The 15,337-nt window shown below is 38.9% G+C and overlaps 1 protein-coding gene across 8 annotated transcripts in view; it reads left to right on the top strand.

Moving 5' to 3' along the window:
- The first annotated feature begins 8,252 nt into the window (after nt 1-8,252).
- The window catches only part of PDLIM5 (PDZ and LIM domain 5), a 213,435-nt gene continuing 206,350 nt past the window's right edge, over nt 8,253-15,337 (top strand). For 6 of the 8 annotated variants that reach the window (XM_055296974.2, XM_055296973.2, XM_055296968.2 and 3 more), the window contains exons 1-2: nt 8,273-8,382; nt 11,608-11,745. In XM_055296974.2, coding sequence (XP_055152949.1) covers nt 11,650-11,745 — 96 coding nt within the window. In that variant the 5' untranslated portion in view covers nt 8,273-8,382; nt 11,608-11,649. Of the gene's footprint in view, nt 8,383-11,607; nt 11,746-15,337 lie in introns of those variants that run through there. The other 2 variants (XM_055296970.2, XM_063611161.1) reach the window with 2 other exon arrangements.

Raw genomic sequence — 15,337 nt, 5'->3', positions numbered from 1 at the left:
TTATTATAATTTATCATTTTACCTTATTGTAGTTTACCTAATGCTGTGTGTCACTTATGCAAAACATAAAAATAGTCAAGAAAGTTTATGATCCTGAATTAGATCCTGAATCCGCTACTTGGGAGGCTGAGGCAAGAGAATCACTTGAACCCGGGAAGCGGAGGTTGCAGCGAGCTGAGATTGCGCCACTGCACTCCAGCCTGGCGACAGAGTGAGACTCCGTCTCAAAAAAAAAAAAAAAAAAAAGAGAATTTCAGAGATACAAACTTCCATGATATACTCTGTAACAGCAGCCATGTATTTTAGTTAAGTACATACTCATATAGGCAGGTTGTCTGGCTTTAAAACCTGGATCTGCCTATACTAGCTAGATGTACAACTGTGGGCAAGTTACATTACCCTGTGTCTTCATTTTCTTATCTGAAGAAACTATAATGTAAGTATCTAGGCTGCTGTGAGGATGAAATAAGTCAACATATATGAAGGATTCAGAAAGAGTATTTAGCTTTTATTAAATGTTTAATAAGAAATTGTTATAATTCAAAATTCCCATTTGTTCCACACGTATTTGTTATGTGTATATGAATGTATATAACCAAAGTATGTGTATATAACAACATTATGTGTATTGATACGTACCAATACTGCTACTCCTAATTTTTAGTTTATTATAAAAGTAAAATATTTTCATAGAAAATTTGGAAAGTATAAAAAGCAAATAGAAGTATAATAAAATGACAGCAAGTTTCACCACCTAGAGGGCAACTATTGATAACATTTATAGTTGCACTTTTTCCATGAATTTTAAAATGTAAGCATTAATGTGTAAAATAATATTTAACTGAAAATGGTTAGATTTTGTTATTCATACCTAGCAAAACTCCTGTTATTTTGTTCATACCTTTAAATTTTGAGAAGAAGCAGGCCTCAAACTTTGGCTAGAGTATTGTTTAGAAAACATTTTGTCATGTAGAATAATCAGATCATGAAAATATTTAGATTTCAGTTTCATATTCCCATAGTTTAAAAAATTGTCTTGCTTACTTTCTTCATCTGTTAACCTTTTCACAGCTGAAAGTGGCTTTGATAATACTCCCAGAATTAATTTTATGAAATTAAATGTTGATAGGTATGTGCATATTGCACAGACTGGCAGAATTTGCTGTGATGTATAAATTAAATATTATCAGTGGGATAGTCTAGTTTTAGTATATGTTATTGATCCACAATCATTCTTTCATAGTACTCCTTATTTTAGAAACAATTCTATGCTTTAATCAGGTTTTTAATGCATTGATTCATCACTCTTAGGACTATATCCCTTACATTTTGGCTAGGAATGACATGCCTTAATGCATTCCACTATGACTATAAATGTGGGTATCTTCCAACCAAAATATTAGTTTCCTTGCTTTCCCAGAGTATATAAACGGATTTAAAAAACACTTAGTAGAGGTGCTATTTTTCGAGTGGAGAGATTTTCCTGTAAATAAAGCATGTTAAGATTAGGTTTCTCCAAGGATCTTTCTAATCCAAAATGCCACTTACTTTAAGACCTCATTTGTACATTTGCCTTGTTAATAATTATGTCCTCAGAGCCCTGCTATTGATGGAAAGATCCATGGAAAAGCTTCAGAAATTCTAAACCCAGACATGAGAAAGACTATCTAATGAATCAGCAAAGATTAGATCAGTAGTTTAGGACCAAAAACCAAATTGAGATTTAAAAGCCAATTAATGGCCGGGCACGCAGTGGCTCATGCCTGTAATCCCAGCACTTTGGGAGGCCGAGGCAGGCAGATGACGAGGTCAAGAGATCAAGACCATCTTGGCCAACATGGTGAAACCCTGTTTCTACTAAAAATACAAAAATTAGCTGGGCGTGGTGGCACGCATCTGTGGTTCCAGCTACTTGGGAGGCTGAGGCAGGAGAATTGCTTGAACCTGGGAGGTGGAGGTTGCAGTGAGCCAAGATCGCCCCACTGTACTCCAGTCTGGAGGCAGAGTGAGACTCCATCTCAAAAAAAATATATTTGTGATTCAGAATATTCACAGTTGGTACTAGCTCTTTTATTGGTTAGAAAGTTGATAATGAAAAAAAAAAAAGACATTTATTTCAAGATTTTAAATGATGGTGGCTTATACCATACCACTTTAATGAAAATGCTTCTAAAAAATGAAGTGTCTAATTTAAAAAGTCAGCAATTTAAAAAATCCAAGAAGCAAAAATTCCAATATTTTTCCAAAAAATGAATTTGCTTTTGACATAACTTATATCTTTGGTGCATGATAGACACTAAATAAGAGTGCATAGCATTTTAGTGATTTATGCAAAGATGTTGATGACATAATGTGTTAGTCAGGGTCTTGAGAGGAAAGTGATGGTATACTCAAATGTGTTTAATTGAAAATAATTTAATAAAGGACTCTGTATAGTGGTATGGGCAGGGTGTCTTCTACTACTACCTTTTATAAGTAAGATCTTTCTAACTGAGCATTATCACAGTGAGCATTCTCCGTGTCCTTTTTTTTTTCTTCACATTTTCCTTAACTCCTTAGTAGAAATGTGGAAGGCATTACGATGAGTACATAATGCTAATGAGATAAATGACAAGCTAATGATCTTTTCATTTATCTCTTTTTGGCATCTTAACACAGTGCTTCTCAACTCTTTTCACATCAAGGCAAACTTGGAAACTGGGGAAATGGATGAGGCTTCCAATTCCAGTCTGCCCCACCTCCCAGGTTGAGAAGATTAATTTCTTGGCACAATCAACTAATTGGGAAATTCTGCTCCAGGTCCATTTCTTACTTTAATGTTCTTAAAATATAGTAGTCCCCCCTTATCCATGTTTTCACTTTCTGCAGTTTCAGTTACTCATAGTCAACTGCAGTCCAAAAATATTCAATGGAAAAATTCCATTAGAAAAATTCATGTCTTAAATTGCACGCTGTTCTGCACAGTGTGATGAAATCTCACACCGTCCTGCTCCATCCCACCCAGGACATGAATCATTCCTTTGTCCAGCATATTCATGCTGCATATACTACCCACCCTGTTAGTCACTTAGCAGCCATCTTGGTTATTAGTTCTACTGTCCCTGTATGGCAGTGCTTATGTTCAAGTAATCCTTATTTTACTTAACAGTGGCCCCAAAGCATAAAAGTAGTGATGCTGGTATTTCGGACATGCCAAAGAGAAACCATAAATCACTTCCTTTGAGTGAAAAGGTGAAAGTTCTCGACTTAATGAGGAAATAAAAAAATTGTATGCTGAAGTTACTAAGATCTATGGTAAGAATGAATCTTCTATCCATGAAATAGTGAATGAAAAAGAAATTCATGCATAGTATATGTAGGGTTAGGTACTATTCTGGTTTCAGGCATCTACTGGGGGTCTTGAAATGTATCTTCTGAATATAAGGGAGTAGTTACTGTAATGTCTTCATATAACAGATTTTTACAATTATTGACCCACATGTTAGTTTCCATCTCATCTCCAAAATCGCTCCTACATATTCTCTATTCTCTCAACCACTCACCGGATTCCTCAGTGAACTGACTTTATCTGAGTAAAATATCAGACTGACTGAACCTTGATCTTATCATGAGGAATATTCCTCTACTTCTGAAATCTCAAGTTTGGGACTCTCTGATACCTTTTTTCAGTGTCCATCCTATCTATCCTTATTTTTACCCCTCACTAACCAACCAATTGCCTTTTTTTTCCTTACTAGAAACTGCCAGTGAAATGCATAGTTCCTTGCTCCTCTTCATTCAATCAACGTCAGTTATGAATACCACCCACCAAACTGAGACTTGAATCCCTGAGGCTGGTTTGAACTTTGCCTTCTTCCTCAATTACACATTTACTCAGTTACCCTAGGCTTCACGGATCTGCTTTTACAGTCTTTCTCATCTATTATTCCTTTCCACTCTCTCCATGCCTGATTTAGTTCCGTCCTTCTCCCGGGGTTCTTTAGTAAACTTTAGAATGACACTGTGCCTTCTATCTTTTCTCCCTAAATTACCAAATGTTTCTTTAGTTATTAGAATAGTTAATGCTTCCTTTCCATTCTAGATTTTAAACTTTAAATGCTCATGAGTGGTTTATTTACCTTCCAGGATTAGGACTTAAAAGATAAATTGACTCAGTAATATAGGAACTTTTAAAAGACTGAAACTTTATAGTTTATTGCGTGCAACTGTAAAAACTTGTCACAGCCATCCCATGTTGTAATTAAGTTTCTGTTGTTTTTGAAGTGCTACAAGAGGTTCTGAGTCATAGATTGGATAATAAAATGTTAGAGAAAACATTTATATGCTTAGGTAAATACTGTGTTTAGATGGAGTATTCTTAAAAACTCTTCCTGTTAAGTAAGTTAATCTTTTGATCTCTTTCCCCCTCACCCCCCAACCCAGCTTTTCTTTCCCTGGTTATGATAAAAATGAAGCTTTTAATATGTTTTCCTTTGTGGTCAGTGCCTCATTACTTAGCCCTGTAGAGTTAATGAGGCCAAGGACATTGGTTTGATTTCCCAATGGACCAGTAACTTCTGATCATCTGTAGTCACAGGCTGTCCTTCAAACCATGGCCAACCATTTCATAAATGTTAGTGATGAGGGAAACAGACAAGGGGAGTCAGAATGGCCCCATGGCAATTCATTATAAAACAAGTTAAGGCACATGCCCTCCTGAAGTGGCTCAGGAGTTTCATCTTCCCTCATGTACAAATTACTCAGCAGTTATTTTATTTCCATAATTTGCTATGGCTTACGCCTCTATGGCCCTCAGCAGTGTTAGTTTCGAAAGCATTCCATCTTCCTCAGGTCTTTGGTCTGGATGGCTTACTGAATTTACCAAGAGACAGTGTGTTGCGATGAAAATAACATGGTTTTTGGAATCAGACCTTTTGCTCTGCTACCATCACTGATTAGTTGTGTGCGTGTGCCCTTGGTTAAATTTCTTAATCTCCAAGTTTCTATTTCTTCCTCTGAAAAAACATCTACTTTATATGGTTGTAAGAATTAAGTAGAATAATATACATAGGGCACTAAGAACATAGTACTTGCATAATGAATGTCAAAGTTCTCTACTTGTTTTTTATGATACACAAATAAATCTAATCAATTGGTTAGGAAGGTTTTCATATGGCTACCATTTATTTAATCCTTAGTTGGTGCCAAGCATGCTGTGTAATGTTTTATATATATTATCTCTATTCCTCATGATAATCTCACAAGGTTATTTACAATTATCATTTCCTTTAAGATGAGGAAACAGATTAAGTTGCTGCCATCTGGAATGCATGGTTCTTACCTGAGCACAGTGCACATTAAACCGGAGACATAGCACTATCTCTAGGGAAGTAGTTTTTAAGCACTGCAGTTTAATAATTACCTGGAGGTGGGGAGGGAGTGTTTGTTAAAAAGATTCCAAGGGCTCACCTACAAGGATTCTGAGTCCAGAGGGGACCCAGGAAAATGCAATTTTAACAAGCTGTCCGTGTCATTTTGATGCAATCGGTCCTTTGTAGGACACTTGGATAAATATCAGTCGTGCAAGACAACTTAACTTGGTTAATTTACTCTATAGCCCAGGATTTAAACTGCAGTAGTAGGAGGAGGTTCAGAGACAGGCTAGCAATTGTGGGGTAAAGTGGAATTTGCATAAGTAAACAACAGTCTGCCCATTCTCAACTCTTCCTCATCACCTCAAGAGGCTTATCCTCTAGCGATAACTCCATAGGCTATCTGCAGTTGATGTCTTTAAATTAATCTTTGTTGATCCAGGATCAATTTAACTGTATCAACAGCAAACAGATGAGGAGGGGCAGAGTTGGGACTCCTAGAGGTTAACTCGAGCCATGGCCCTGTGGAACTGGCAGAAGCTGTAATTGCTTGAGACCTAAATTTTATTATCTATAAATGAGGATGGCATTCATTTTATAAAGTTCTTGTAAGGACTACCACACTGCATAGCACATGCTAGGTATTTGTTAATGGTAGCTATTGTTATTTTTTTTTTATTTTTGGGTGAGATGTCAAACATGATAACATATATTAGACTCTCTAAACCAGCTCTCACACTAGGAAACACTTTCCCCCAAAGCCATGTTTTGAAAAATGTGGTGAAAGCTATGGACTGGTGCTGTCCAATGAAAATATAATGTGAAGCACATATGTAATTTTATTTATTTAGTTTTTTAGAGACAGGGTCTTGCTTTGTCACCCAGGCTGGAGTGCAAAGGCAAGATCACAGTTCACTGCAGCCTCGAATTTCTGGGCTCAGCAATACAAATGGCTGGGACCTGGGACTACAGGCGCACTACACGACGCCCACCTAATTTTTTGAATTTTTTGTAGAGATGGGTCTTGCTATGTTGCCTGGGGTAACGTCAAACTCCTGCCCTCAAGCCATCCTCTCACCTCAGCCTCCCAAGTGCTGGGATTATAGGTGTCAGCCACTGCACCCTGCTCACATAAGTAATTTTAAATTTAGCTAGTAGCCACATTTTTTTAAAAAAAGTGAAATTAATTTTAATCAAATATTATTATTATTACTCTTTTTTTTGGTGCGGAGTCTCGCTCTGTCGCCCAGGCTGGAGTGCAGTGGCACGGTCTCGGCTCACTGCAACCTCTACCTCCCGGGTTCAAGTGATTCTCCTGCTTCAGCTTCCCAAGTAGCTGGGATAACAGGCATGCGCCACCACTCCCGGCTAATTTTTGTATTTTTAGTAGACACGGGGTTTCACCATGTTGGCCAGGCTGATCTTGAACTACTGACCTCAGGTGACCCACCCGCTTTAGCTTCCCAAAGTGCTGGGATTATAGGCGTGAGCCGTCGTGCCCGGCCATAATCATATATCATTTAACAAAACATAAAATATGATGATTTCAGCATATAATCAATATAAAAATTATTGAGGCATTTTACATTATTTTTTCATAGCAAGTCTTCGAAATCCAGTGTGCATTTTACACTTCCAACGCATTTCAATTTGGGCATTACGTTTTCAACTTTAGTCCTTAAATGTAGTGCTTAAAAGAAATGTTAACGGCCTGGCGCGGTGGCTCACGCCCGCCCGTAATCCCAGCACTTTGGGGAGCCGAGGTGGGTTGGTCACCTGAGGTCAGGAGTTCGAGATCAGGCTGGCCAACATAGTGAAACCCCATCTCTACTAAAAATACAAAAAATTAGCCGGGCTTGGTGGCGCACGCCTGTAATCCCAGCTACTGAGGAAGCTGAGACAGGGGAATCGCTTGAATCCGGGAGGTGGAGGTTGCAGTGAGCCGAAATCGCATCACTGACTCCAGCCAGGAAGACAGAGCAAGAATCCGTCTCAAAGAAAAAAAAAAAAAAGTAAAGAAATGTTATCCTGCTTCAGTTTTAAATGTTAAATTATTTAAAATTACGTAAAACAAAAAATTCATGGTCTCAGTTACAGTAGCCACATTTCAACTGTTCGGTAGCCACATGTGGCCAGTGGCTACCGTTAGGGAAAGAGCAGCTTTGGATCATCGCCTTTAGAATTTTGCTTGCACTTCTGGGGGCCGGGGAGCTCACGGACCTCATGATGTTCATCCTTGCTTTATATGCTCCTTGGTTAAGAATTGTCCTTTTCACGTTATATAAGCCAATTCACAGTGTAACAGTCTAGTTACTTTCCGTATGTTCACTGAACATTATTCACGTTTTCTTATGAATAAATTCCTCGGGCGTATCAAGCAACCCTATAGAAGGCTGGAAAGTGGACTATTGATTTGGATTTAGAAAAATAAACTGATCACTGTCTTCTGGTGTGATGGACAGGGTTAAATTCTATCTGTTAGGGTTACCGGTTTTCACCTTCCTGACAGGTAAACTTCTGGGTCTGCACTTTTCAGAGCATGTAAAGCTCTTTCAAAAAAACCGCAGGCAGTAACCGCTGAACTTGCCTAGATAGAGATTTAGCCAAAGTACCCTTCTATTTTTAGGCAGAGCAACTGCTTGCCAATTTAAATTTCTGGAGAGAAAAAGGCACCCACTACAAAACGGACGAGCGTAGGGTTACACCTTTGCCAGGTAGCACTCAAAATCCAAGACTACTCCCACCGAAACTCGGTAGCGCAGTTGTCTTTCCGCAGCTGCTTCAGCCAGCCCCAGCAAGCCCGAGCGCCCGGCGCCGCCGCAGCCTTCCCCGCCCCGGCGCGGCGCGGCTGGGACTGGCCCAGAGGCGTGGCCGGGAGCGGAGGGGCGTGTCCCGGGCGGGGGGTGGGGCGAGGGAGAGCCAGGAGGCGGAAGTTCCCGCGGGCGGTGGGGACGGCGCCCGCACCGCGAGTCACTTGTCAGCCCTTGTCTGAGGCGGAGGCAGCGCCGCGCCGCGCCGCGCCGGACCCGAGGTGAGTGGCGGCCGGCCGGCGATGCGCCTCTCGGATCTCCGGAGGGAGGAGGGAAAGAACCGGCCGCTGCGCACCGAGCGCGAGGAGGGAAGCCCGGCTGGGGACGAGGAGGGGGCGCTCCTGGGGCAGGGATGGCTCCTCAGGTGCTTTCTGGGCGCGGAGCGGCGGAGGTGGGAGAGCAGCTTGGGAAAAGGAGCGCCCGGAAAAGGGCAGCGCTGGAGTCCGCGTGAGGCCAGAGGGCTAGCCGTGGGGTCCCCGCAGCCCGGGCCGACCGGGACCAGCGTAGCGGAGACGGGGACGCGGGAGGGCGCCCGGGGGTGGCGAGGGCCGGCGAGGACGGGTTCCCGGGCACTGCCGCTCCCACCCACCCGGCTGCCGGCGTCGCCGGGCACCACCGTGGTGTCTGGGTGCCCCGTCCTGCGCCAGGCTCTCGGAGGGTAGAAAGCGGGACTCAAAGGAAAAGGCGCGTTAGTTTTTCTTTGCTCTCAGGCTACTGAGAAGCATTTATTTCTCCCCCGGGTATTTACAGTTTTGTGTAACCTGTTTGGGGAAAACTTCTGCGCGTCCAGAAATAAAGCTCGTTTAAGAAACACATTTGTCATGAACACGAGATTTGTTAACACTTGAGTACTTGTTGGGGCTTTTGTGAGACTGTGCCTTCGGTGCGTTTGACAATAAGTGGAAAAAGGAAGGGCGTGTGGACAGGGCAGAGCTTGGAAAGAAAATTCGTGGCGGCGCTGGGCAGGGCAGATTTAGGGTGTGATCGCCAGATCCTATCCCAAGTCCGCCTTCCTGACAGGGAGGACGTCTGAACCCGCCTGCCACGGAAACGGCCCGTTCGGTAGCCTTATTTGGCAAACAAGGCTAGGCGTGAATCCCTCCTGGAAAACTGTCCTGTCGGCTGCTTTCATCCTGTGCCTGTGGCTTTAGTTCTTCAGCTCTGCCTACATTCTCTCTCCATTGCGGGGAAAGAGAATCTCAAGATATTTCTCTTTAATTTCAGGCCTTTTTTTGTCACTCTGTGTAGTTCATCTTGAGTTCTCCTTTCTCCTCTCACCCACTAATGAAGCTGAGATACAAGTGTGGGAAATACCAAGCTTCCTTCCCTAGTACTAGAGCGAAGACGTTGTTTAGACTTTCCCTAAAAGAAAATCCATAACTATACAGAAATTCCAACCTTTTCTACGTGTTTGAAAGAGTATGCTGCTATTTCCTGCCTGCTTGGTATTTGAGGAAGGGCTTGGGGCACTAATAACTAGATGGAGGAGTCTTGGAAAGGCCAGTAAAAATATTGCCATTGCTTGGGGCAGAGACTGTTTTAAGGCAAATGAATTCCAAATGAAGCTAGCAGAAGAATCTACAAATGAACGGACAGTGACTAGAAATGAAATGACACTGGTTTTGTAGTGTGGCTGTGACCTTGCCAGTGCTAGGAATTTTAATAACAAATGAGAGACATTAGGAAGGGAATGCCCAAGTAAAGGGAAGTTGCATGTACATGGGTTGATAATCTAAATGAAATACATTTTCTTGTAGGGAAGAATGGGGCCAGAGGAAGTTGAGCCTAACTTTCATATTCTTCCCAAGACTTACAAGTTAAAGATTAATAAAGGAGGGCAGGCTGCCTGTGAAGTATCAGTTGGCTTTACACGATTCTGATTTGTATTGTGTCAATATCAGGACAGTCCTGTTAGTTTTCTGAAAATCTTCTTTTATAGCGGGAAAGCAATTTAATTATGTGTGGCTCATTATTAGCTTCCCACTAGTAGTTTTTCACCTATATATACAGTTTCACTTCCGTGGACCTTTTTTAGTGCTCTGTGCCTATTACTTCAATACTGAAGTAATGTGATATTGCCTTGTAGTTCAGTATACTACCACGCCAGTAGAAAAGCTCTTTCGGCTTCTGATACAATTTTCTGTAATTTTAATTTTCCTTGATATAATTTTTCTTTAAAAACCAGGCTTATTTGAATGTTTTGCCCCATTTTCCCTTTATGAGAAGAAGAAATGTTTGCTTTAAATATACCTGTGGCTCAAATGCAACTATGAATTTGGAGTGATGGGCTAGAAATTTTGAATGGGTTAAAACATATTTTAAGACAGGTAATATTAGGTGGTGATTTGGTTGAATAGCTTACATTTTCCAAGGAAGTATGTTTTTAATATTATAAAATTACGTATCTGTTATGTTTTTAATATTTTTTAAAGAGGGAGAATTTTTGTTTCTTAGTATTCCATTAAAACAAGAGAAAACTTCATTCCTCTCTCTCCTGCCATTATAACAACCAATAGGAAACTCGAAGTTTTTTTGTTTTTTTTTTCTTAAAAATTATGTGAAAGTACTACTAGGAGAGTCATCACACGCACACTTACAGCAAAACAGACAAAAGAAAGCACCGAAGCACTGGTTCTTTTCTAAACTGCCAATTCCATTTGAATGCATTAAGGTTAACCCAGCACTTCTGCCGTATTTAGTCATAATCTTATTCACTGAGTGGCAAATACTTTCTGCCTGGTGAGGTGTGTGTATAAAACAAAAAGCAGGTTGTGACTAACGTCACTGCACTAGAGTATTGCCTATCGTTGACTATCTGAAGGAAAAGTAGATATCACTTTAAGTGTGGAAAATACCATGTCCCCATAGGAGGAAATACAAGTTGTAGTTCATGATTGGAGAGAATAGTTTTGTGCATTGAAAAACAGCTTCTCATTGTAAAGAATTTAGTATTTGGAAAGCATGAATAGGAGCCTACTGATTTGCAGTCTCTTTCACATGTTAGAATAACTTAGAATTTAAGTAAGTGCAGTTGAAAGACTCTTGTCAATTGCAGACAAAAGAATACATGAAGTGGAGGGAAGGAGAAAATCATTTTGAATTCAACCTGAAATAAAATCTTGCTACATTAGTGAAGTATTGTAAAGTACTTTGAGTTAAAGCTTGCATGCAAGAAGCCACAGAATTGGATTGTAGCAAGTTGTGAAACAGATTAAGTGTCTAGAAATGTATTCTGATACAGAATTTTTAGACCATGGAAATTGCCATGAGTGTAGAAAATTTATATTAGCTCACAGATTGCTTTTCTTAAACTGAAATTAATGAGGAACTTAATTGAGACTTATCTTCTATATCCTCTCACCCCCCTCAAACAAAATACTAAACATAATTTATGTTCTAGGGTTTCAAGTAAACATTTTTGCTAATCATCTGATTTTCTTTCACAGCATATTTCATTTTCTGTCATTGGACTTTGAGCCATTAGAACCATGAGCAACTACAGTGTGTCACTGGTTGGCCCAGCTCCTTGGGGTTTCCGGCTGCAAGGTGGCAAGGATTTCAACATGCCTCTGACAATCTCTAGTGTAAGTAAACTTTACAAATTTTAGTATAGATGTTCATTCAGTGCTTAGTCCTCGGGCTGAGTTGTTTAATTCTCTGTTGACGTGTACTCTGCTTATTATCATTGCTCCTGGGATTTGATCTTGGTAAATTTGATTATCTATAATAAAGGATGAGGGGAGTAGATTTAGCAAGGATAACTGATTTCAATTTAACTTTTCTGTTTTCCCCCATTTTATCAATAATAAAATGGAAAAAGCATTTAACTAGGAACAGACTGTACATTTTTGAACTGTCCCTAATTTGGGGAATTCTCTGAATCTTAGTCTTTTCATATATAATTTTCAAAGGTTGTGCTATGGGATTTTAATAATCTCTTTCAGTTCCAAAAGCTGTTTATTAAAAACTGTTGATCAAAATTGAATAAAATGATTGTTTTGGAATTATTTCCTCAGCTCACTTTCTGGTGGAGGTGATAGCCAACAGTAAGATGGTCAAAAGCTACTTACCCTTGAAGACGAAATGAAGGGCTTGGAGCTCCAACTAGATAGCCTATGAATAATTGAGATTTGGCTTTTTACCTCATTATGGATTTAGTTTGAATGTATTCTGTGTATATATTTTAAGAATATGTTTTCATGATGATGATGATAGCACTGATGAGAGGAGTAATTACAGCTTCTATTTAGTGAGACTTGACTATATGTCAGGTACTGTTTCACTTTCATCACCAGTAGGTAATTATTACTATTAATTACATAAGTTTCTAAAAGGTTTGTTTTTGCATATTCAAATAAATATGAATTTCCATTCTTCTTTTACTCAAATGGTAGCATATTATACACACTGTTTTTTTTTGAGATGGAGTTTTCCTCTTGTTGCCCAAGCTGGAGTGCAATGGCGCAATCTCTGCTCACCACAACCTCCACCTCCCGAGTTCAAGCGATTCTCCTGCCTCAGCCTCCCGAGTAGCTGGGATTACAGGCATGTGCCACCACGCCTGGCTAATTTTGTATTTTTAGGAGAGACCAGGAACTCCGACCTCAGGTGATCTGCCCACCTCGGCCTCCCAAAGTGCTAAGATTACAGGCGTGAGCCACCGTGCCTGGCCCACACTGTTTTATACTTTGCTTTTTTCGCAACAATTTACCCTGGACATCATTCTCTATTAATATATAAGGAGGTATGTGTGTTTTTTTAGAACAATTGTATAATTTTCTTTTATAGGGAAAGTGACATTTAACCAATCCCCTACTGAAGAGTATTTGTGTCATTTGCATATTACTGTTACAGTGGTACAGTGAATACCAGTACATACATATATATGTGAATATATGTATCTACGTCATTTTGAAAGGTTGTGCCATTTGAAAGGTTGCATTTGTGCAATGCATGAAAATACTATTTTTGTGCCAGTCTTACCAACAGACTTGGATATTTATCAAGTGCTGTGAATGCATCATCTCATTTAATTATCATACCGACATGCAAAATAGTGATATTATTCCCATTGTATATAACTGTGCTATGCGCTCACATGGCTGTATGGAAGAGCTGGCTTTCCAACAGTTATGCTGTGCTGCCTCTTTAATAATTCACTTTACCTTAAATTTAGTTAGTTGTTTCTTTAATCAGATATTTAGAAGATTGTCATTTTGGTTAATAATATATATGTATGTATAAATATATATACACACACATACTCTGCATCTTGTATGTGTATCCAACTTCATTTTGAAAGATTAAAAATAAGTTTGTAATGCCTAAATATCCTTATTAAAATACTGCAAATCCCATTTTACTAACAGAGTTTCCATTGTTTCTTGGCTGTGGATTTTTTTAAAGTTATGTTTATCATCGATTTCTGCCTTGATTTCAGTTAATTAGATTTTATAAGGAAATATATATATATATATATATGTATATATGTAATCCAGCCTGCAAGTTTTAACACCTTTCGTGGTTAGATGAAATTTTAAATGTAAAGCATCCATGTGAAAATGTGTCATGTGATTTATTCCTGTTTGAGTGAGTTGGTATTGATGATCTATTATGGGATAATCTATTATGGGAACTATTCTACTGATGATCTATTATGGGAACAGGAGCAATCTTTGGGTATTATTGGCTTTATGTTTTGTTAGCATTTTATATTTTAAATCTTTAATTATCTAAAGAAAGTTATTATTTAGTTTAAATGCTTACTTTTTTGCTGAAAAAAAGTTCAGAAACAAATTGACACCTAAATGAGCCAAACTTAATTATCACTTTGTTTTGTGGTAATAGAAATGCAAATAGAGTATGTATGCGAATTTTGTGTTACTGTGCCTTTAAAAAAGTTTCATGTGCTTCAGTTTCCTGGCAGACAGTTTGAGGTACTAGCTCCATGTTGTGATGCTGATATAACAGAACACTGTGTACATACATATGTGCCCTCCCCTGGCACAGAAGAAATGCTTTCCTTGTGTAGACAGAGTGCTAATTAAAGGATTTTGAACATACTGATTAAAAGAGACTACGGTAACAAAGCTGCTGAGTTATTTCTGTTCTCTTACAAAAGTCTCTGCCATCTACTGTGACCTTTTTGGGCCTTGTGCAGTGGGGCATGCGATTCATTCTGGACTGGAGAGGATTGGAAGGGGAGGGGGAGGAGAGAAGGGAATGTTGGCTCAATTGGGCTGCTAGGCTCTTGGCCTTTCATTGTAGTTATTTTTAACCCCTTGTGTGGTTTAAATATGCCTAGTAACATTGCCTAATAAAGGTTTGTGTTTAATAACTAATTTATATTGTGGTAAGATTATTAATGTTATAAATTTTTAACTTACTCTCATCTTAATTAGTTCTTTGGTTATACTTTTTCTGCCTTAATTATGTAAAATTACTGGGATATTACTGGTCGTCGGGTTCTTTAATTAATAGTATCAAGAAACAATTAAAACCTGAAAGCATGCTTAAAACATGTAATTTAATGATTCACTTACTTTAATAATGCATATGAAATTCCTAGCAAGGTCTGGCAGTCTCTCAATTATCTTTTATAATAATATTATAAACTTTGAAAAGAAAACTATTTAGAGACTTGAAACATTAAATATTTAACCCCCATAGTTGTAGGGAACATAGCAGTTACGGTTTTGTTTTGTTTTTTAAACTTACTGTCCATTGAAATTAAGAAAGGAAAAAAAAAATCAGAAGTTTGTACTTAGCTGGGAATCTGCATCTTTAGAGTTCAAAACTATGCAATTTTTCCTCTGATTAGGTATTATTATGGTGAACTCCAAAGGGTCATTTACATTCCTTTATAACACTGGAGCTCTGGTGTATCGAATTGTGTTTTAAGATAAATAAGCCACTAGCAGGGACTTGAACATTCCGTTTCCTTTAGATTTTGTTGTATCAGCATGTGAATATGCTGAATACAACTTGTATCCTAAAGCATACAAGCTATAACATTTTCACATTGTACTCAAATTTCTTCATCTGTATTGTATGAATTTTGTATACTGTTTTGTTGGTGGATTTCTAAGATAAGATTGCCAGTTCCTGCTAGCTTTTTAAAAAGATCCTCAGGTTGCTGTAGCTGGATGATCACATGTCATTTAATTTCCGATCCTT

This window comes from Symphalangus syndactylus, chromosome 10 (genome assembly GCF_028878055.3).
Source record: "Symphalangus syndactylus isolate Jambi chromosome 10, NHGRI_mSymSyn1-v2.1_pri, whole genome shotgun sequence".
In the NCBI taxonomy this organism is placed as follows: domain Eukaryota; kingdom Metazoa; phylum Chordata; class Mammalia; order Primates; family Hylobatidae; genus Symphalangus; species Symphalangus syndactylus.
The sequence above is the reverse complement of the archived record's forward strand: the minus strand, read 5'-3'. Positions and strand labels throughout refer to the sequence as shown.